We start from the raw sequence: 24,577 nt of genomic DNA on the forward strand, positions 1-24,577 counted from the left end.
CCAAGAGAATGGACTAAGCAAAACTGGGCGTATGCCCAGCGTAATTCCAGTACGCCCCGGGTACTGGGTTGGTGTCCCTGATCAGATTCGTGCATGCTAGTGTATGCTGAGCGTACCAAGGGAGGTACGCCCTGCGTAACCTCTCCGAGAGCTTTTCGGCTGAATTTATTATTGGGCCTTAAGGGTTGGGCCTGGATCTTTGGGCTTGTGTATTAGTGACTTTAAGCAGAGAAATATTATATTGTGCTTTGGGCCCTTGAGTTGGGCTTGTCATTTAGATTGAGAATTGGGCCCTGGGATAGCCCATTTATCATTGGGCCTTGGTGGGTCCAATGGGTTTTAGGTCATTGATGGGCTGGTTAGTGGACTACCTTTAGACCTAATGAGTGAGAGTTTGGACTTAGTTTATAATTTGGATAATTGTGGGTTTGGCACAGAGTTTGTGGCCGGTGCGTTGCAGCAGCGTTTATAGGGGTTGTTCATCATCCGAGGTGAGTCTTCTCACGATACTTGCCTTGAGTGGTGCCTTGTGTGATTGAGCTGCATATTGTGATTATCTTTGTATTTCATATTCCGCATTATGTCTTTGTGATTTATGTTGAGTATTGTTTTTATTGAGCATGTTGAGTTGGGACTGGGGGGGTCCCACTGAGACACATTGATCGGAGGGTCTTACAGAGTTATAGCCTCGAGTGGCTAATGTTTTGTGTGTGGTATTTTGGGGAACTCAATAAGCTTCGTGCTTACCGTGTTATGTGTAATATGTTTCAGGGTTTTTCTCAGGATCGTGGGAAGGCACCGGCTCGATTATACACTCCAGAGAAAGTGTATTGTTTTGAGGATCCTGGATTATTAGTCAATAAATTATGGAGATGTGTTTTGTAAACTAAAGAAATGACATTTTTTTAAATTCAATATGAGAATTATATGATTTTTAACATGAAAAGTTTGTTTGAAAATTTACGGTGTTACACCCTTATAGACCGGCTTCACGAATGAGGCCTACTAACGGAAAGACTGACTTGTCTTACATATATATATATATATATATATATATATATATATATATATATATATATATATATATATATAATTATTAAACATATAATAATATAATAGTATAAGGGTTGAATTTTAACTTTTAAAACTCTAGGGTTTGGAATTAAAGTATTCATAAGTGAAACTTTACAAATTCCAAAACTTGAGGGCAAGTTTTGAAACTTGTCAAAACTTTTGGTTTCCATAACTTAAGAGTTTAATATGTTTTTTTATGAAAAACTTTTCAAGCTCCATAACTTGAGAAAAAGTTATGGAAGACTTAAAAACCATTTAAAATGACTCTTAAAAATGAGACATTTCATTTTCCATAACCTATGAGTTTTAATGACTTTTTAAAAGAAATGCTTTTCATTTTCCATAACTTGAGGATAAGTTATGGATTTCATTAAAATCATTTAGATCATTGTTTTAATTAACACAATAATCAAATAATACATACATGATCAAGTTAAGCTCATAAGTCAAGGTAATTCATATCAACCATTTGTAAGAAATTAGTCTATCATATAAACTAATACAAATCTTGGAACTATGACAATTATCTTTTATTTGGATGAGGATAATCATTACCATAGCAACAAAATCCAATTTTATGAACAAAAACATTTTGTTGTTTAATGATCCTAATCCAAAACAGGCCAAAAAACTGAAAATTTTGCCCACTAAACAGTCACCACCTCGTGGTAATTTTTACCACCTCATTGTGATCAGGCAGATTCCAAAAAAAAACGAATTTTCTTGCTTTAAAAAAGCAATAAGGGTCATGTCGTGATCTCCCATATAGTAGTCCTTAAAGAACCTGCTATATGACTTAGGAAGTGATTGAAGAATCCAGTCAATAGCCAACTTCCTCGAGACTTCGACACCCAACAGCTTGTCAATATGTAACTTTATCTCCAAGACTTGAGCACATACATACTTTGCTTCCTGCCAATAGGAATTTGAGTGATCTTGAACTTGTGGGTTAGGGAGAATTATTGTAGGAGGTGGAGGAAGTGAAGTTCCACTACAACACAACAAAGGGATTAATCTTTCACCTTGATCGCCTTGTGGAAAATCATCTTTATAAAGAAGGCTTTTTCCAAAAGATTCGGGAAGACCATAGTTGTCTGATCTAGACATCTATAATGGGAGAAATTCAAGTTAGTTGATTTAAGTCCTTAATACAATACCCAAATGTAATATTAAGGCTAGGACCCAATACAATATTTTACAATTTGGAAGAGGGATGTCGTAATCCTATTGCAAAATATTTTAAGGTAGGTAAATGACGATTTACCAATTTCCACCATGAAAAAGGAAATTGATTATTAAGTTTTAAATGGTTTGAGATTCCTAGATCCTTTGAGATTCATTGAACTTTCCAATGACAATTTTAAATATCGATTGTTCCCTTCAAGTTTGTGACTGGGATGCCGAGGATCACAAACAAGGTGTGAATAACCATACAAATTAGCTTGGTACACACAATGTTACAATCACCTAATCAATGTGCCGGTTAACCACACACGCTCTATTGATCTATGATTAACATCAAGATACCCTTTTCCATACACTTTCAGTCCCAGATTAGTGTTCCGGTTAACCAGACACGTTCCACTAACGACTTAACAAGTTGCAAAGTGCAATTTCATGGGTTAGCATCATATTAACATTTTTCCTAAAGTAACTAAGATTGAGAATTTAATAAAAGTTTAGTTACTTTATAATTATCATTATACTTATAATGAGAATTAATGTCCTATCCTAACCGTTCGGCAAACAACCCTCCACCAGTGAAGGAAGCGGTGGGTGAGAGTGGACACCCATTAAACTATCATTTTATAGGCAGTAACCTTTTACCCCCTTATAGACCGGCTTCGTGAATGAGGCCTACTAACGGAAAGACTGACTTGTCTTATACATATATATATATATATATATATATATATATATATATATATATATATATATATAATTATTAAACATATAATAATATAATAGTATAAGGGTTGATTTTTTTTACTTTTAAAACTCTAGGGTTTGGAATTAAAGTATTCATAAGTGAAACTTTACAAATTCCAAAAAGTTGAGGGCATGTTTTGAAATTTGTCAAAACTTTTGGTTTCCATAACTTACGAGTTTAATATGGTTTTTTATGAAAAACTTTTCAAGTTCCATAACTTGAGGACAAGTTATGGAAGACTTCAAAACCATTTAAAATGACTAATAAAAATGAGACCTTTCATTTTCCATGACCTATGAGTTTTAATGACATTTTTAAAAGAAAAACTTTTCATTTTCCATAAATTGAGAACAAGTAATGGATTTCACTAAAATCATTTAGATCATTATTTTAATTAAGACAATAATCAAATAATACATACATGATCTAGTTAAACTCATAAGTTAAGATAATTCATATCAACCATTTGCAAGAAATTAGCCTATCATATAAATTAACACAAATTTTGAAACTATGACTATTATCTTTTATTTGGATGAGGATAATCATTACCATAGCAATAAAATCAAATTTTATGAACAAAAACATTTTGTTGTTTAATGATCCTAATCCAAAACAGGCCAAAAAACTGAAAATCTTTCCCACTGAACAGTCACCACCTCGTGGTAATTTTTACCACCTCGTGGTGATCAGGCAGATTCCAAAAAAAAAAACGATTTTTTTTTCTTTAAAAACCAATAAGCATCAAGTATAATAGAGAGCAACCCTAGGCTTTGATACCGCTGTTGGGTTTTAGTATACTACAACATCCTATGGTGCACATACAATCCTCGATGCTTTGGATCCATGTTTTCTCTAATTGTACATGCAATGTTGTTTCCGAAGCATTAAGCCTACAACTAGCATGCAATTAACATAAACAACATAAAATACTAGTTAGGAGTTTACCTCTTTATGTAGCTTGTAGAACTTATTGTATTTGGCCTTTAAGAACTTAGTGCCCTAAGTGTGACACCTCAAATGGTTCACTACACACCTTAGACAAAGGATGACTTTTGAGAGAGTTTATGCACACTAAAAATCGGTTATGGTCTTCCAACGATCACTGGGTGCAGATTTTAGTAGCCTAGGGTCTTTTTATATAGTGTGGCTAGGATTAGGGTTCCATCCATGTAAACGCTAATGTGAATGACTTTTCATCTTACTTAGGATCCATGGGTTAACACCTCCATGGACTACAATATTGGTTTAGTCCATCCTAAATTACCATAAGCCTACACCATAAAAATGATTGATTTACAAAATCAATCCCCTTACTGATATGAAGAAATCCTTAATGATCGAATAGATTCAAAACAGGTAAAAAAGAACACAATGTGATCAAACTGGTGCTGAATGATTAACAGTCACGCCTCAGAAGAACTCGATGAAGAACTGCTTCTATAGAGGTGTAAAATAGGGTTACAAAGATAATTCTAAAAAAACATTTTCAAATACGTAGCATGCATGCACCTTATATACTATAACCCTAGCAGTAAATACGAGTGGACATGCCCAACTCGTTTATACAAAATGGACTAAACAAAACAGGCCAAGTGACACAACATTAAATCGTCAACAGTCTCCCCATCTGCATCAATTGAGACCATAGCTATCTAGGTCTTGATTCGCTTCTGCACTTCGTAGACTTTGGGAATAAAGCTCAACAGCAGCTTGCGAACTTGAATATACCATGTAATCACATCCATGAAACACTTCACGTCATCCTTGTTTTTGCCCTTAAACCTCGCAACTAGCTCCAAAATAAACTCCAGAAAAGCAGTAGTAAATAGATGTTTGTTTTCGAGATGAAAGTAGAACTTGCGTCGATTTGCTTATCGACGATCTCTAGATGTGTATACCACAAACCATCCTTCCTTGTAAATTTTTCCTGGCTTGAGCTTCTCAAAGTCTTTTGGAGCTTCCTTTGGAACAACACTCGGTTATTGCCTCAGAACAGTAGCAATATCCACATCCATCATTCCAACTTCCTGAATATATGACTTAATTAAAAGTTCAAGATGGGACACCACAGGTTCGTACTTCTCCTTCTGTCTCAACAGAATATTATATATCACCATCCAGTCATGGGGGTTCAAGCAAGGCAGGTCTGCGAGAGTGAATTCGTAGGCTTGACATGCTGATCCTTTTGCAACTTTAAACTTCGCATTAGGGAAGCTTTCAGTTTCGATTGGCCCAGTGACGTTCACAGCAACAATCTTGCTCGCACTCCAAGTCTCGTACTGGGGCTTCATGTGCTTCAAGTAGAAGGCAAAAAAAATTAATCTTCAGTGTTATCTATGTAAGGTACATTAGCAACCTTTACAACGGCACGAAACCTGAACGCCTTTGGTGTGATTGGTAGGTCCAATTGCAATTCCTGTGAATTTTGGATTTCAAAAGAAGCAATTGGATCCAACCAATACTGGCTTGGCATATCCACGACTTGGTTTTGAATGCACTTCAGGGTCCACTTAGGAAATAATCACATTTTGCTTTTAAGAGTGGCCTGAGCTTCCTTTTTGGCTCTTTCTTTTTCTTCTGCCTCTTTGACAATGTGAGCATGTTCTTCTATCTCTGCCTCGCGAGCCTTCTGCCTTTTGAGCTTAGCTTCATCAGGCTCTTCATCTTCGCTATCATCAATAATGGGTTCTTCATTGAATAGCTTTTCTTTCCTCTTTGGTTCTTGCTTGATGACAGGAGGTTTAATTGGAGCTTTGGGGTTTTCAATCGTTTGAACTTTAGAGCTGCATTCTCCCCCTTGTTTTAGAAAATACATCGGCGTCGAAACACCCTCCAAACAGTGTAACATAGCAAACACCGGTCTTAGCTTGTCTGCCAACTGCCTCTTTACTGTCATTGAGATCATGGGATCACGAGTCTCAATGATATCAGAGAGCAGTCCAGTCACGTCGGAGATACAACTTCTCATGACAGCCCTCTCTATGAGCAAATCATCGACCTGCTTTGTATTGTAGTGAAGCTTGGTTTCCAACACCTTACACTTTTCCTCCTTTATGGCGAGAGCATCCATAATCTTGTTTTCTGCCACTAGATCCTCCTGAAGCTTTGTGATGTTTTAAGCGATAGAAGACTGAAATGCATCATGATCAGACTGAAACGCCTTGCGAAGTTCAACAATGTTCACCTTTTCCGTTTGGAACATGGTACCAGCATTCTGAATAGCCTTGTTCACAATCACTGTGTTGGCGTTGTAGGTGTTCTTGTAGTCCTCCATGAATTCTGTTGTGTCAGCAATTAGTTTATTGACTTTTTTAGTCACTGTCTTGCAAACATCAGAAGATTCAGAAACTACCTTGGACAAAGTAGAGGCATTAGCAGTATGTTCCTTTGTAACGCGCTCAATGGTTGACTGAACAATGGCTTTGGAGTATGCCTCAGAAGTGGAGACTTTGGATGCGAGAATCAGTTGGTCAATCTTCTCATGAAGAGATTTGAGTTCCCCTTTCATAGTATAGACTTCATCTTCACTACCAATCCTTCTTTGAAAAAGACTGTAAGCGAATCCGTCCAAATCATCATCTTCATCATCTCCGAAAATCATTTTCGTGTCATTGGTGCGAATGGGAGAGATGGACTGTGTAACATGGCTTGAAAAACCTGAAGTGTTAGCCCTCGTATTAGATACGTTGACTGAACTTACAGGTGTAGCAGAGGTGTGGGAAGAAATGGTGGATTATGTGAAAATAGGGATTAAGCCTGGAATAGTGGTGGGTGGTTGAGATGATATTGGTGGAGGAGGAGGTACGATGGTTATAGGGACCGAAGTAGTTGTTTTTGGTGAGGGAGGTGGAGAAGGAACATAATCATTAAGTGGAGGAGTTACCTCACGATTTGGAGATGGAGCCTCAGTGCGAACATGTGGTTCGTTGTGAACTTGTTCTACCTCCTCAATGCGAATAGATTCTTGTTCTTCAGTGCGAACAGGCTCATCTTCTGCATTATGAACAGGGGGATCCTCCTCAATGCGAATCTCCGACTCAGTTTCGGATTCAGAATTGTCTCCTTCACTCTGAGATGAAGTAGGAGTTGGAGACTTTCGCCTTTTAGCTGGTTGCTTCCTTTGCTTTGGTGCAACCGTAGAAGCAGCAGGATCCTTTCGCTTTTTAGAGGGAGGTTTCGCAGCCTCAGAAGGCCCTTCTTTTGCAGTGACTTTCTTGGCAGCTTTCTTTGACCCTTTGCCCCCTTTCTTGGTTTTATCCGCCTCATCCAAAATTGCTTGGAATTCACCGGTCAATGGACAAGGTCCTGAAGGAGTAAGAGAACAATAACCCTCTAGAATTCTACTAGAGGGAGGAACATCACGAAACATTGCTTTCGGAATCGAGCCGATGAAAGAAAACTTTGACCTATTAGCCATAATGATACCAGTTGTATGTAGTGTCGCAATAGTGTAACATCCCCCTCTGGCACGTATCACAATATTGTCCGCCTTGGGCCACTCGGCACGAGGACTTCCCAGGGGGTCACCCATCCTGGTACTACTCCCGCCCGAGCACGCTTAACTGCAGAGTTCTTATGGGATCTGCTGCCCTCACGGCTTTAAAACGCGTTGTGATAGGGAAGGTATCCACACCCCATATAAGGAATGCTTAGTTCTCCTTCCCAGCCGATGTGGGATCAGATCTAACCCACTTTCACCCCCCATTATAGGGTTCGACGTCCCTGTCGAACACATCGACCCGTGCCCTAGCTCTGATACCAACTGTAACATCCCCCTCTGGCACGTATCACAATATTGTCCGCTTTGGGCCACTCGGCACGAGGACTTCCCAGGGGGTCACCCATCCTGGTACTACTCCCGCCCGAGCACGCTTAACTACAGATTTCTTATGGGATCTGCTGCCCTCACGGCTTTAAAACGCGTTGTGATAGGGAAGGTATCCACACCCCATATAAGGAATGCTTAGTTCTCCTTCCCAGCCGATGTGGGATCAGATCTAACCCACTTTCAAATTGTAACTACGCAAATTTTTCAAACAAATTTTTCATTTTTAAAACATAGTTGTTTCCATTTAAAACAAGGCATAAATAGTTTTATTGATCTGTCAAATACAATTATTCAAAATCCCAAGATCATAAAGACAATCTTCAGTGTGTATCGATCACGCCGGCGCCTTCCCACGGTCCTCGCTAGTACCTGAAATACATGCACAACAACTGTAAGCATAAATGCTTAGTGAGTTCCCCAATATACACTTACGCACATACGCCTTTCCAGGCCCTGACCTTCCGGTCCTCAATACAACGCCTTCCGGCCCATAACATAATCGCCTTCCGGCCCATAACATATTGCCTTCCGGCCCACATAACATACATAGCACATATGACAATAACTTACCACATATAGCATACATATCACATAACATATCCGACCTTCCGGTCACACAGTCAAACCCTTCCGGGTACAGTATAGTGAGAAGACTCACCTCGTATATGCTGAAAGCTAGCAACTCCTGAAATGACTCGTGCACAACCGACGAGCTACAACCTCCCTATAACATTACATAACTCATTAATACTTATATCTTCTAAGTGTGACTATCCCTAAGAAGTCAGACTTAGGTCAACTCTGGTCAACGGTCAACGGTCAGCTCGACCGGACTCGGCGAGTACCATGGCGACTCGGCGAGTCTAGTCGTCCTCCAACTTTCTGAGATTCCTTATCTACTCGTCGAGTACCCTCCTCGACCCGACGAGTTACTCCTGGAAGAATTGCGGGGCCACCCCGACTCCACTCGCCGAGTCTGAAGAACAACTCGGCGAGTCCCAGTAAATCTTCAAGCTACTCGCCGAGTCTGAAGAACAACTCGGCGAGTCCATGCCATGCAGACGAGCAACTGCTTCCTGAATTACGTATGGTCCCCAGATATACAACCATGGGACTCTCTGGACTTCTAAACATCTCATTACTGTGGGTATAACATCTGGGTAATAACGTAATAACCCATCTAATCACTAAATGGGTTTTTCATAAACCCTAGGTTCATAAACACAGTAACTAACAGAAAGGAATCCGAAACCTTACCTGGAATATGCCCTCTTTGAGTCTCCAAACCACAGAACTCGAATCCCTTGCTGTTCCTTTAGCCAAAACCCTTCTCCTCCTTGCCCAACAATTTCTTCAAGCCCTAATATCCTCCAATCTCGCTCTAGATGTCCACAGCCGTTTAGGGTTCCTCTCAGTCGACTAAAAACGGACAATGACGGCCTATGAGAGTATTATATACGATTCAAACTGAACGGTTAGGGTTTCTGCTGAACAGCGTCGACTCGCCGAGTCCATATCTGGACTCGTCGAGTCCAGTCGCGGACCCGCGACCAAGTCTGCGATCCTACTCGGCGAGTCTAGGCTCCAACTCGCCGAGTCCCCTCTTAAACCACCCAAAAACATAATTTAATAATACCTGAGATTTCGGGCTGTTACAACTCTCCCCCACTAGGATTAGACTTCGCCCTCGAAGTCTCATTCTGAAAATAATTCCGGATGTTGCTCCCGCATCTCACGTTCCGGCTCCCAAGTCATTTCCGATCCCTTACGGTGTTGCCATTGAACCAACACCAGAGGTACCTCCTTGTTCCTCAGAACCTTGATCTTCCGATCCCTGATAGCCACTGGTCTCTCCGCGTAATTCAGGCTCGCATCCACCTGAATATCCTCCAATGGAACCACTGCCGACTCATCGGCTATGCACTTCCTCAGCTGCGACACATGAAAAGTGTCATGGATCTGACCCAACTCCGCTGGCAACTCCAACCGGTAGGCTACCCGACCTATTCTTGCAATCACACGAAATGGCCCAATATACCGGGGCCCTAACTTGCCTCTCTTCCTGAATCGAATCACTCCTTTCCAAGGAGAGACCTTCAGGAGAACGAAGTCGCCGACTTGAAACTCAAGCTCGGATCGGCGCCTGTCTGCATAACTCTTTTGTCGACTCTGGGCGGTCAATAACCTTTGTCTCACTTGCTGAATCTGCTCTGTCGTCTGGAGCACGATCTCCGTGCTGCCCATCACTCTCTGTCCCACCTCTCCCCAGCAAATGGGGGTCCGACACCTCCTACCATACAACAGCTCGAAAGGTGGCATACCAATGCTCGAATGATGGCTGTTGTTGTAGGAGAACTCCGCCAATGGCAAATACGCATCCCAACTACCCCCGAAGTCTAACACACACGCCCGGAGCATGTCCTCCAGCGTCTGAATTGTCCGCTCGCTCTGACCGTCTGTCTGGGGATGGTATGCAGTACTAAAATGCAATTTAGTACCCAGCTCCTCATGGAATTTCTTCCAGAACCTGGAAGTGAAGCGCACATCGCGGTCTGACACAATCGAGATCGGCACCCCGTGCCGAGATACCACCTCTTTCACGTATATCTCCGCCAACTTTTCCGCTGAAGAACTCTCACTGATGGCAAGGAAGTGTGCACTCTTCGTCAACCTATCCACAATCACCCAAATTGCGTCAACTCCCCTAGCAGTCCTTGGCAATTTGGTGATAAAATCCATAGTGATCTGTTCCCACTTCCACTCGGGGATCTCCAATGGCTGCAACTTGCCATGCGGTGTCTAGTGTTCGGCCTTAACCCTACGGCAGGTCAGGCACCTCTCAACGAACCATGCTACGTCCCTCTTCATACAGGGCCACCAATATTCCTTCCTTAAATCCAAATACATCTTTGTAGCACCGGGATGGATCGAGAATTTCGATCTATGAGCCTCTTCCATCAACGTAATACGCGTACCGCCCACGAACGGTACCCAAATCCGACCCTGAAACGTCATAATGCCTCGACTATCCTTGACAAACTCTGAGATTAACCCCACAACCCGCTCTTTCTTCTGCATTTCTGGTCGCACAGCCTCTGCCTGGGCCCCACGAATAGCGTCCAATACTGGAGTCATCACAGTCAATCTCAAGCATACATCTCGCAATGGAGTGCTCTCCGCCCTGCGGCTCAATGCATCGGCTACCACATTAGCCTTGCCTGGGTGGTACAGGATCTCACAATCATAATCCTTGACCACATCCGACCACCTCCTCTGACGCATATTTAGGTTGGGTTGATCCATCAAATACTTCAAACTCTTATGGTACGTGTATATCGTACATCGAACCCCATACAAGTAGTGACGCCAAATTTTGAGAGCGAACACTACTGCCCCCAACTCTAAATCATGCGTGGGATATCTCGCCTCATGAGGCTTCAGCTGCCTCGACGCATAAGCTATCACATGACCCCTCTGCATCAACACTGCACCCAATCCCGAAATCGATGCGTCGCAATATACCACGAAATCTTCCATCCCTTCTGGGAGAGCTAATACCGGGGCTTCGCACAATCTCTGGCGAAGTGTCTCAAAGGAGGTTTGCTGCTCGGGCCCCCATGAGAATGCAACACCCTTCCGGGTCAATCTGGTGAGTGGCACTGCGATCTTGGAGAAATCCTTGATAAATCTCCGATAATACCCTGCCAACCCAAGGAAACTTCTGATCTCAGAGGGTGACTTCGGCACCTCCCAACTCATCACCGCCTCAACCTTAGCCGGATCGATCAATATCCCTTTCTGATTAACCACATGTCCTAGAAACTGGACCTCCCGCAACCAGAAGTCACATTTGGAGAACTTTGCATAAAGCTTCTCCGACCTCAACACCTCCAGGACCTCCCTCAAATGCTCCTCATGCTGCTCTCTAGATCTCGAATATACCAGAATGTCGTCGATAAATACAATCACCGACCGATCCAACATCGGCCTGCACACCCTGTTCATGAGATCCATGAACACAGCCGGGGCGTTGGTGAGTCCAAAAGGCATCACCACAAACTCATAATGCCCATATCGCGTCCTAAACGCGGTCTTCTGGACGTCCTCATTCCGTACTCTCACCTGATGGTATCCCGACCTCAGATCGATCTTGGAAAACCAAGATGCTCCCTGCAACTGATCGAATAAATCATCGATCCTCGGCAACGGGTAACGGTTCTTGACCGTTAGCTTGTTCAACTCCCGGTAATCAATGCACATCCGGTGTGAACCATCCTTCTTCTTGACGAACAGAATAGGTGCTCCCCAAGGCGAGCTGCTCGGCCGAATGAATCCCTTTCCCAGCAACTCCTGGAGTTGCGAGGACAACTCTTGCATCTCTGGAGGAGCAAGACGATAGGGCACTTTAGCAATAGGTGTGGCCCCCAGAACCAGATCGATACCAAACTCTACTTGCCTCACAGGAGGTACTCCCGGCAGTTCCTCGGGAAAAACACCTGAAAACTCACGCACCACAGGGACCTCCTTAACTGACTTCGGTCTCTCGGAAACCTCCCGCGTATCCATCACATACGCCACAAAACCCTTACAGCCCTGCTGTAGACACTGCCTCGCCCTAGCGGCCGAACAAAAAGCTGATCCTGAACGGGTACCCTCACCGTACACCGAAAGGACTCCCCCACTATGATCTCGTATGGTCACCAACTGACGCTCACAGTCGATGACAGGGCCGAATCGGCTCAACCAGTCCATGCCCACGATAACACAGACGTCACCCATCGCAATAGGAACCAGGTCAATCAGGAATTCAACCCCGAAAATCTCTAGCACACATCCTCGAAGAACCTCCGTGGCATAAATCGATTTCTCGTCAGCTATAGAAACTCTCAAAGGTCGACTCAACGACTCACGACTAACGCTGATATGCTGACTAAAGGCTAAGGACACAAAGGACCTACTAGCACCCGAGTCAAATAACACTAAGGCAGGCACAGAGTTCACAAGGAAGGTACCTACGCATATAATAACATAAGCATAACATCTCGACATTAAAATAAATACATGAATTACGACATACCTGCCACAACATCGGGCGCAGCGCGGACCTCCTCCGCAGTCAGCTGAAAGGCTCTCCCACGAGCCCTCGGGGCCTCGACCTTCACCGGTCGAGTCTCAGTAGTCCTGGCAGTAGGTGCAGATCCCTGACGAAGCTGAGGGCACTCGGCCTTCCGATGGCCGGTCTGGTTGCAATGAAAGCAAACCGTAAATCCCTTGGGACACTCCCTAGCAATGTGTCCCTCCTTGCCACACTTGTAGCAAGCACCGGCTCGACACGCCCCATCGTGACCCTTGCCGCACTTTACGCAAATGCGGTTCTTCGAACCTCCCGTTCTCGAATCGGCGGACTTGATCCGCTTGGCTGCCGGCTGAAACTGAGCCGGCCGCCGGTCTGCCTGCTGAGACTCGGCCTCCTCCCTGGCCTGAGTCTCTAACTCGATCTCACGCTTCCTGGCATTCGCCTGAAGCTCAGTAAAAGTATGGTAAGTGGAGTTTGACACAAACTCCCGGATCTCCCTCCTCAGAACACCCAAGTACAGGCTCATCCGAGCCTGCTCTGTGGCCACCAGCTCGGGGCAAAACATCGCCCTCTCATGGAACTTCCGCGTGATCGCCGCCACCGAATCAGTACCCTACTTGAGGGTTAAGAACTCCTGAACCAATCGTTCCCGCTCCACCGGGGGAACGTACTCATCCCTGAACATGGTAGTGAACCCCTCCCATGTCACTGCCGCAGTCTCTGCCAAAGTGAAGTTCGCCGTCACGAACTTCCACCAGTCCTTTGCTCCCAGACGGAGCTGATTCAAAGCGAACCGTACCCTCAGGTGATCCGGGCATGAACAAGTGTAAAAGCACCCCTCTATATCTGCGATCCACCTCATCGCAGCAATCGGATCCTGCGTCCCATCGAACTCTGGTGGCTTCGTGTTGCTGAACTCCCGAAACAGCAACGAGTCGCCCCCCTGTGGCCTAGCAGCGGCCACAGCTGCGGTAGCTGCAGCGGTTGCAGCCTCAGTCAACGCGGCGTACCGCTCATCGAATGTCTCCATCAGGGTGGTCTTGATAGACCCAAACATCTCCGGGATCTCAGCCCGGATCGCCGCCGCCACCTCCTCGTGAATCATCTGACGGATATCCTCGTCACTCACACCGCTCGTACTCGCTCCGTGGCGTGGTCTAACCATAATGTCTCTGAAATACAACATAAAACTATCAGAGACTCCATCAAGTGTAATTGCACTTGATAACGCAACCCTACCCCGTCCCCGATATCCAGGGATTCTTACTTGGGTCTACCACTGACCCGATGTCCTCGGTAGTACGGGCCCAATACTACCGACCACACCGCATCAGTGTTCATCCCAAGTCCTCCTCCCCAAACTTCGGATAGTGAGTACTCTACTTCTGATATGCACTATCTATCCGCATACTAGCAAAGCATCTCATATAAGCAAACTTCCCTAGACTAAGGCATCACAAATCAGGCCACTCTAGTCCTATCATGAATACCTAGTCTTCTAGCATGCATAACAATTCACATCATATAATATTGTAAGGTATTTTGGGGATCTTTACCGTTCGGGCGCTGACTGATCGTACACACTGCTTCTTTCTTGCTTACCACAAAACCATTTACAAACGTTTATGCCTTTATTTGAAAATTTTCCTCAAATCCTCGGTTTGAGTTCAGTTACCCCCGAAGGTGCACCCGAATCCCTCAAACCAAGGCTCTGATACCAATTGTAACAACGCAAATTTTTCAAACAAATTTTTCATTTTTAAAACATAGTTGTTTCCATTTAAAACAAGGCATAAATAGTTTTATTGATCTGTCAAATACAATTATTCAAAATCCCAAGATCATAAAGACAATCTTCAGTGTGTATCGATCACGCCGGCGCCTTCCCACGGTCCTCGCTAGTACCTGAAATACATGCACAACAACTGTAAGCATAAATGCTTAGTGAGTTCCCCAATATACACTTACGCACATACGCCTTTCCAGGCCCTGACCTTCCGGTCCTCAATACAACGCCTTCCGGCCCATAACATAATCGCCTTCCGGCCCATAACATATTGCCTTCCGGCCCACATAACATACATAGCACATATGACAATAACTTACCACATATAGCATACATATCACATAACATATCCGACCTTCCGGTCACACAGTCAAACCCTTCCGGGTACAGTATAGTGAGAAGACTCACCTCGTATATGTTGAAAGCTAGCAACTCCTGAAATGACTCGTGCACAACCGACGAGCTACAACCTCCCTATAACATTACATAACTCATTAATACTTATATCTTCTAAGTGTGACTATCCCTAAGAAGTCAGACTTAGGTCAACTCTGGTCAACGGTCAACGGTCAGCTCGACCGGACTCGGCGAGTACCATGGCGACTCGGCGAGTCTAGTCGTCCTCCAACTTTCTGAGATTCCTTATCTACTCGTCGAGTACCCTCCTCGACCCGACGAGTTACTCCTGGAAGAATTGCGGGGCCACCCCGACTCCACTCGCCGAGTCTGAAGAACAACTCGGCGAGTCCCAGTAAATCTTCAAGCTACTCGCCGAGTCTGAAGAACAACTCGGCGAGTCCATGCCATGCAGACGAGCAACTGCTTCCTGAATTACGTATGGTCCCCAGATATACAACCATGGGACTCTCTGGACTTCTAAACATCTCATTATTGTGGGTATAACATCTGGGTAATAACGTAATAACCCATCTAATCACTAAATGGGTTTTTCATAAACCCTAGGTTCATAAACACAGTAACTAACAGAAAGGAATCCGAAACCTTACCTGGAATATGCCCTCTTTGAGTCTCCAAACCACAGAACTCGAATCCCTTGCTGTTCCTTTAGCCAAAACCCTTCTCCTCCTTGCCCAACAATTTCTTCAAGCCCTAATATCCTCCAATCTCGCTCTAGATGTCCACAGCCGTTTAGGGTTCCTCTCAGTCGACTAAAAACGGACAATGACGGCCTATGAGAGTATTATATACGATTCAAACTGAACGGTTAGGGTTTCTGCTGAACAGCGTCGACTCGCCGAGTCCATATCTGGACTCGTCGAGTCCAGTCGCGGACCCGCGACCAAGTCTGCGATCCTACTCGGCGAGTCTAGGCTCCAACTCGCCGAGTCCCCTCTTAAACCACCCAAAAACATAATTTAATAATACCTGAGATTTCGGGCTGTTACAAATAGAAGCCATCAGTGCATCAAACATCGGTGGAATTTTGAGATGCTTAATTTCCCTGTTAACGACAATGGTCCAGAATCTCGCACAGGAGATCTCACTGTGACGAGTAACAAAATGACTGCTCTGGATAAGTTGAGCCCAGAGAATAGAACCATAGTTAACATTTTGACCAATATAAAGGCCAAACATCAGACCCATGAAGAGATTGCTTGAACAGTTGTTACCAGTGACCCTTTCTAAAAAAGCATTGAACAAGATAGTGAATAGGGCGTTCCATATAGGTGGAAGATTGGGTTTCTTGAACTTAGAAACAGCAGTGAGAGTTTCCTTGTACCCCATTTGATAAAACATTTTCAAGATAGCAACGTTGGAAATGGTTTCCAGGTTGACCATGTTTTCTGACTGAGGAAACCCTAACAGTTTGCAGAAACAGGTTTTAGAAATTGAGGTTGTATGATTATGGATGTCGAAGTATATTCGTTGTTCTTGCTTGACATAGTTAGCCATTGTGTATGCTTTGGAGAGAATCGATATGGGAACATTCTCAACTTAAGGTAAAGCAATGGTGAGAGGGGAGTATTTCAGGCACTCAATTAGAGGTAGTAGAAAGGGATCATATCTAACTAGATCCAGATCGATAATGAGGTTTTGATGTTGCTTAATAGCCAGAATAGTTGAATGAGTAGTTTGGTCTTGAACGGAAAGATTCTTAGATGAAGCCGCCATTGATGAAGCTTGAAGAAGAAGATGAACAGTGGAGAGCTTTGTTATCGCCAGAGATCGTTTAGAGATTTTGAAAGTGGTAAATAGATATGGAACCGTCAAAACCTTTATATACGATTAGATTTGGTGAACAAAATCTGGAGAGAGAGTATCTCGAATAATGAATCGTCGCCTGAAAAAGCGTGATTTGACAGATGTGATAAGTCAGAAGCTTGCGTCACGCGGCGTATTAACATCTGTCCGTTCAACTTTGCACGCGCCCGTTTGAATTCTTATTTTTTAAAACTTGCCGCGTCAGCTCATCTACTTTCGCACTAAAGAAAGCACGTTGAATTCATACACCCCGGACGTTCAGTGTCACTAATCATGAGTACAACTGCGGACCTGAAAATTATTTGTAACCACGAACTAGACTTTTGGAAAATCACTAGGATCTTCGTGCAAGAGTGTCAAAGAAAAAGAAATAAAACGAAGTTGATCTGTGGGATGTGTGATGTCTAACTAGAGACATTAATCTATTGATCCCAGGCAAAGATCTCTTTCTTCATAGTCAAGAGAGACTAAGAAGTGTCTGTGTGGTTTCTTGTTGAATACGATCAAATGTTTGATGAGAAACACTGAAAGGCATCTTTTAATAAGGCTTATAATGGTGGTTCATCCTTCATCCAAACTACGAACTTGACATAAGTGCAAATTTTGGAGGAGGTACCCGTGTGACCAGTGTACTCAGTTGAATGAGTAGGTTTGGAATTTACTTAAGTGACTTGGAAAAATATTGAAATCTCAAAATAAATAAATAAATAAATAAATAAACTGGATCCATTGGAGGAAATGTCTTGGGACGAGAACACTTCATTAGGATCTCTCAAAAGAAAAGAGATTTCTTGGTACTGACCATGAATGTGGACTTTCGTTAATTCTTGGGTGAAAGTACTAGAACATTTGATTGTTCACCGTCAACTCATATAAGGTATTGAATTTTGGGTTTCACTCAGTTCGTGGTAGAATGAAACTAAGATCATTAACACAGATGTTTGTGTAACCATAAACTTCAGTGGTAATTCTTGAGAGTCTCAAGGGTTACATATATGGATGCAAAAATGGTGGAGAAGAGAGTAGATGGTTACTAGAAAGTGAAACTACCTATGCAATGTGAAAGTGACCATGCAGATAACTCTTAACTCAATGTGAGAAGAGAAAGGTAGCTCATGAATAATGTGAATACGTAGCCTGATTTGGAAGAATTGTTTGGTAGAATCAACTCATTAAGGCTTCACAGTCGAGTCGTTGAGGCTTTGGTCAACATGCATCAGCATGCTTCTAGGGACCCTTAGCTAATACATAAGTAACGAGATTTATACCTGCCCCATCACACGAGTTGATAAATGTTGTGAACATCTTCTTCTATGATCTTGGTGTAAATTATAGTTTTTGGAATTTTTAATGGCTTGAAAAAAGAATAAAAAATAGAAAGAGACACAAATTAAAAATACTTTTGTGATTTTGATTTTTCTAAAAACCATTAAAAATAAAACAAATAAATTATTTTTGGTTTTGGAGATTTTCTGAAAATGAAATAAAAAAAATTAAACAAAAAGAAAATAAAGTATACAAACTAAAAAAAAAGGATAAACAATAATATACAAAATGTACAAAAGGATATACGAAATACCAAACCACGAATGAACAATGCTCTGCGAACTACTACGAATGTTCGCATTGATTCACATCGATAAAATGGACTGTGAATGAACAGTTGACTGCGAAAGCCTGCGAACGTTCGCATCGATTCGCAGTGAAGATTTTATGAGTGCGATAGTGGATTTGGTACTGAATCAGCTTCCATCATTACCAGCCCTTGAAGGATTCTATTAAATGTTGTTTCAGGTAGGGCCTTGGTAAATATGTCAGCCAATTGATCAGCGGATCTTATGAAATGAATCTCGAAATTGCCATCTTCCACATGATCCTTAATAAATTGATACCTCAATGCTTTGTGTTTCGTCTTTGAGTGTTGCACTGGGTTGTGACAAATGCGAATGGCACTTTCGGAGTCACAATAGAGAGGAATTATTTTCATACTTAATCCATAATCATGAAGTTGGCTTTGAATCCAAATGACTTGAGATGTGCACGAAGCTGCAATTATGTATTTAGCCTCAGCCGTTGACAACGATACGCATGTTTGTTTCTTTGATTGCCAACTCACCAGCTTGCCATCAAGAAATTGGCATCCACCAGTTGTGCTTTTTCTATCTAAACCGCAACCGCCTAGGTCAGCATCTGAAAATGCTTGTACGAAAAAACCTGAGTGCGCAGGTTACCAAATTCCAAGAGATGACGTTCGTTTTAGATACCGGAAGATATTCTTGATAGCCACCATATGAGGTTCACGTGGGTTGTCTTGGAACCTAGCATAATAACAAACTGAAAACATAATATATGTTATGCTAGTTGTTAGATACATGAAGGAACCTATCATATGACGATAAAGGGTCATATCAGCAACATGTTTTTCCAGCGAAGGAGTCTGTTTCGTTTCGAATGCCATTTGAACCTTCATCTTTGAGTCCCCCAACATTCCTAACTTAGCAAGTAGGATCTTCGTGTAAGCTTCCTGATTGATGAAAATTTCCTTCCAATCCCTGTCTAATGTTTAAGCCAAGAAAAAATTTAATTGGACCCATTGAGCTCATCTCAAATTTAGTTTCCATCAGCTTCCGGAACTTAGCTATTAGGCTGGGATTAGTAGATCTAAAGATGATGTCATCAACATAAATTTGCACAATCATCAAGTGGTCACCCTCTTTCTTGCGAAAGAAGGTTGGGTCAACCGAACCTTGCTTGAATTAAGACATTTTAAGAAAACGAGTTAGTGTTTCATACCAGGCTCTTGGAGCTTGCTTTAAACCATAAACTACTTTGTCAATAATATAACAGTGGTTAGGATATTTTTCATTTACAAATCTAGGAGGTTTCTCTAAATAAACGATTTCTTCCAATTCGCCATTTAGGAATGCACACTTCACATCCATTTGAAAAGGTTCAAAATTTTTGTGTGTTTCATATGCCAAGAAGATGAGAACGGATTCCAACCTTGCAATGGGTGCGAAGGTCTCTTCGAAGTCAATCCTTCTTCCTTGCCATAACCTTTGACCACCAGTCTAGCTTTGTTCCTGATAACATTCCCTTCTTTATCCATTTTATTCTGAAACACCCATTTTAAACCAACAACCGATGCATTTGGGGGAGTTGGAATCAGTCTCCAAACTTTAATTAGTTCGAACTCATTGAGTTCATCTTGCATTGCTTGCACCTAGTCCGAGTGATCGAGAGCAGTGTTGACGGTTTTGGGTTCAATATTGGATACGAACGAATTAAACATACAAAATTCTACTTTGCAAAACAATGCAGTTTGCTTCACTTTCAGTTGAGAACGGGTAAGGACACCTGCAGAGGATTCACCAATAACTTGAGCTTTTGGGTGATCTCTTGTCCATTTGGTTAAAGGAGGATAATTTGGATCTAAGGATGGATTTAGTTCAACGTTTACTTCCTCAAATTTAGATTGAAATGATTGATCATCCAAGTCATCATTCGCTTCTTTATTCTCCCCCCTCGAATGATGTGAACTCGCTGACCTCAGGAATTGAATCATCAGTTGTGAATGGAAGTTCGGGGGTCATAGTTGGCAGGGAACAATCTCCATCAGGAAGAGGCTAAGTACAAGTAGCTGATGTAAAATCCTCCTCCTGTAGAGAAGCATTCGAGGTTAGAGGTGTAGCATCCTCCCCCTGGAATTGTGTGTTAGACCCAAAATTCTCCCTCTGGAAAGTGGTGTGCATGTCTCGAGGGACATTCGCAGTGGATGGCTGTTGTGGCATGTCTTTCAGTCTTTCACAGCATCAACGATAATCTTCTTAAGTTCATCGACTTTATTATCCGCTGCCTTAGCTTCAGATGTGATAGCTTTCTCAAGTTCATCAAAGAGCAACATGAATTCTTCATAAAGGTTGGAAATAGGAATAACGGCTGGACAAGGTTTAGGAAAGATTTCCATGATCTGGCTTTCGTTCGACTGAATTCGCTTTAGATAATTGTCGTCAAACATGACATAGTAGGTTTCTTCTATCTTCTTAGAGCGTTTGTTGAGAACCTTATATGCCTTGGATGTTAGTGAATATCCCAAGAATATACCTTCGTTAGCTTTCACATCGAACTTGTTCCGTTGTTCTTTGGAGTTGAAGATGAAATACCTGGAGCCAAAAACATGGAAAAACTTAACATTAGGTTTGCGATCATTTATGATTTCATAAGGGGTTATTGAGAATCGCTTACTTAGGATGGATCGATTTTGGGTAAAGCAAGCGGTAGCAATCGCATCAGCCTAGAAGTATAGTGGCAAACATGCGAACGTTAGCATGGTTCGTGCAGCTTCACATAAGGAACGGTTTCGTCTTTCAACTACGCCATTCTGTTGTGAAGTGTAGGGAGCAGAGAAGTTGTTTGTGACTCCATTTTCAGCAAGAAATTCTTCAAATACTTGGTTTTTGAATTCTATCCCGTTGTCGATGTGAACGTTGCGAACCAGCTTTCACAGTTGAAGCTCAACTTCTTGATGAAATCCTTGAGTTTTGGCGTTGCATCATATTTCTGTTTGAGAAAGAATACCGAAGTGAAATGGGAAAAATCATCGACAATTACTAGAATATATTTACTACCACAAACACTCTTAATAGCTGAAGGTCCACAAAGATCGATGTGTAGAAGTTCCAAAGGTTCGATGACCTTCGTGTTTACAATAGTTGGATGACTCTTTCTACTTTGCTTTCCTATCTCACAGGCTACACACAAATGATCCTTGTCAAATTTCAATAAAGGAAGTCCTCGCATATGATCACCAAGAACGAGTTTGTTGATGTCTTTGAAGTTGAAGTGTGAATGTCGCCTGTGCCATAACCAGCTTTCGTCTGAGTGAGCTTTTGTAAGCAGGCAAATGGCAGGTTTTCCTCGTATAGGGTTTAGATTTAGTGGATACATTTCACCATTTCGTTGTGATTTCAGAAGAACAGTCTTGGATTTCTTTTCAATGATTTCTGATCCTTCGTCATCAAATGATACTTTCAATTTGGTTCCTACAACTAACTGTGAGACACTGATTAGGTTGTGATGCAAGCCTTTAAGATAAGCCACTTTAGAGAATTCCCCATTCGTTATCATGTCGTAGCCTTTTATTTTGCCAAAAGAATTATTCATGTATTTTACTTTGCCGCCATCCTTGAGAGCCCTGAACTCTTGTAGTTCCTCCTTTCTCCCTGTCATGTGATGTGAACAGTCACTGTTGTTGTACCATTCAGCGTCGAACTGTTCTTCACGAATAACCAGCAAAATTCAAGCAGATTTAGGAACCCAAAGTCTCTTGGGTCCTTGTGAGCCTTTCACAAAACTAGGAAAAGTAATATTAAGATCAACCATATATGTTCGTTTTATAAGAGTGGTTTCATCTTTTTAGTTAAATGTGAAAACTTTGATTTTGCAATCTTTTAAGTTAGTTTCTTTAGAATCAAAAGTTTTATTCTTGTTATTAGCTTGATTCTTGACGGGCATCTTTTTAGCTTCCTTAGGGTTAGCATTAGTTTTCTTAGTTGGAGCTTTTGGCTCCGAAAAAAGCTTTCCCTTTCCTTTGATGTTATTAGGTGCAAACTTCGTGGATTGAGAGTGACAAGGCTTTGGTCTCTCCATTGGTTGCTTTGTGAAGATAGGTTTTGGAGTCCCTTTTTGCTGAGAGTCCCTTGGACTATGAGAACAACAATGCGAACATTGATTGGAGTTTACTCGCGAAGGAGCTTTCGCTTTGTGATTCGTTCTTCTTTTGTAGCGAACATAATCTGAATTTTGGGATTGCCAAAATTGCTTCCATTCATTGAGATTTCTCCTATATCTTTCATTCCTTTGTCGTTTTTAATCAGCAAGTTGCTTTGATGACTTATGGATGTTTACCTTCGGACTCGCTTTTGTCACTTCAGGTTCGCTCTTCACGGGGTTAGATTCGATGCGAACCTCCTTGGTACCACTAGGGCTACCTTTTTCAAATGCTGAGTGATTATTAAAGGGTTCAGCCATGTATCTTCCTTTGACTTTCCAGGAAGTTCTTTCAGATAAACCGACGGTTTCGTTAGCATTATCTATGGGAGCTGACCAGAAGAGATCATCACATCCGTCTTTGTTGTCATTGTCGACAATGGTCTTTCGCTCGACTGTTTGATTTTCGGTTACCCCATTGGCTTTAAAAACTTGATTGGGCATTGTTTGAACTTTTGGAAAAACATTTGCTTTTTCTTTCAAAAAATCATGTTAGTTTTGAACAACTCTTGCAAACTCAACAAAATTTTCAGAAATAAGAGCTTTCACAAGTGGAGATTCAATTTTAACAAACTTTGAGCAGTCAACCTCATCCTCTACAGAAATGTCACTCATATCACTATCCTCATCAAATTCAAAAGTGCTTTCAACATTTATTTTATTTTCTGAACTCAAATTGGCATTCAATGAATCAAATTTTTGCGTAGTATCATATTTGATCTGCTTTTTATCATTTTCATCCAAAATCTGTTTCAACATGTTTTTGTGGTCCTTGGACTTAATGTAAATTTCCATATGTTCAAGTCCGAATTTGTATGCATTAGAAGTTTCTTCAGACGAAACAATAGATTCGCAATTGTAACAGTCTGCGTCTATTTTGTCTTCCTTTAATTCGAGAAATGGCAAAACATTTTATGGATTTTCTTACCGATTTCACAATCAAGGTGCAGTTGAGTGATATTGAAGTAAATCCTTTTTGTAATCAAACAAAAAATGTTTTTCTATTTTAAAAGCATTAAGTTATCTCTATGCAAATAAGTAGATTCGTCCCTAGACTTAGACAAATCCAACTCAACCTTCTGGATCCACTTACGTCTCTCCTCACCCTTGGATGTTGCCCTACTCAATTGATCGGTCAGGTTAGAGTTTGATAACCGGGTTCGCTTTAAACTATCGCTTATACTTGAAAAGGTGAATTTTAGATCGTTAAGTTCTGTTTTGTATCTAGATATAGGAATATTAAGTGATTCAAGAATGGAATTTACCTTATTGATCAGTTGTTTGCATTCGTTGATCTGTTCTGGAACAGGCCTTGCCGCGAAACAACTATCTTCGCTCGTTCCACTCACACTTGCATTCTCCTGCATCTGCGATCCACCATCAGTCACCATCAAGCATCTTCCTGAGTACTACGAATTCTGTTCTTTCATAACTAACGCCCTTCCATGTGTGGGCTTGCGTACTTCTTCATCTTCTGAATCTGTTGACCAGACATCCAATCCTCCGAACTCACCTTGAGCCTAGTTTTCATGTACAAAAAAAGCAGGCATAGAATTATCATTAGACTTCTTCTTCTTAATCTCTTCCAGCTTTCGCATGTAATAGGCCTCCTCATCATCTCCTTCATTCTTCTCATTCTTCCTTCGCAACATGTACTCCTTTGCAAGATGGTTTTTACCATGACAATAATTACAATAGTATCCGGAGTCACCAACAACCTTTTTCTCCTTCTTCTCTTCCTCTTTTTGAGAATTACTTTTGTTCTCCTCTTTCACTTTCTCTAAGCTATAGCTTCCCTGCCAGTTCCTATTTTTGCTTGAGGGAAACTTCTTCCTAGAAAATCGCTTAGGGTTAGACACCATTAAAGCAAAATCTTCGTTTGAGAGC

At 42.0% G+C, this 24,577-nt stretch overlaps 1 protein-coding gene across 1 annotated transcript; it reads right to left on the reverse strand.

The window, feature by feature from the left end:
* Positions 1-20,717: 20,717 nt before the first annotated feature.
* LOC111895657 (uncharacterized) lies at positions 20,718-24,081 on the reverse strand. The gene is made up of 4 exons (XM_023891734.1): positions 23,784-24,081; positions 22,829-23,166; positions 21,417-22,192; positions 20,718-21,084 (listed from the first exon to the last, which is right to left on the reverse strand). The coding sequence occupies exons 1-4, from the start codon at positions 24,079-24,081 to the stop codon at positions 20,718-20,720; spliced, it is 1,779 nt and encodes a 592-aa protein (XP_023747502.1).
* Positions 24,082-24,577: the final 496 nt, after the last annotated feature.

Source organism: Lactuca sativa, chromosome 7, assembly GCF_002870075.4.
Source record: "Lactuca sativa cultivar Salinas chromosome 7, Lsat_Salinas_v11, whole genome shotgun sequence".
Taxonomy (NCBI): Eukaryota; Viridiplantae; Streptophyta; class Magnoliopsida; order Asterales; family Asteraceae; genus Lactuca; species Lactuca sativa.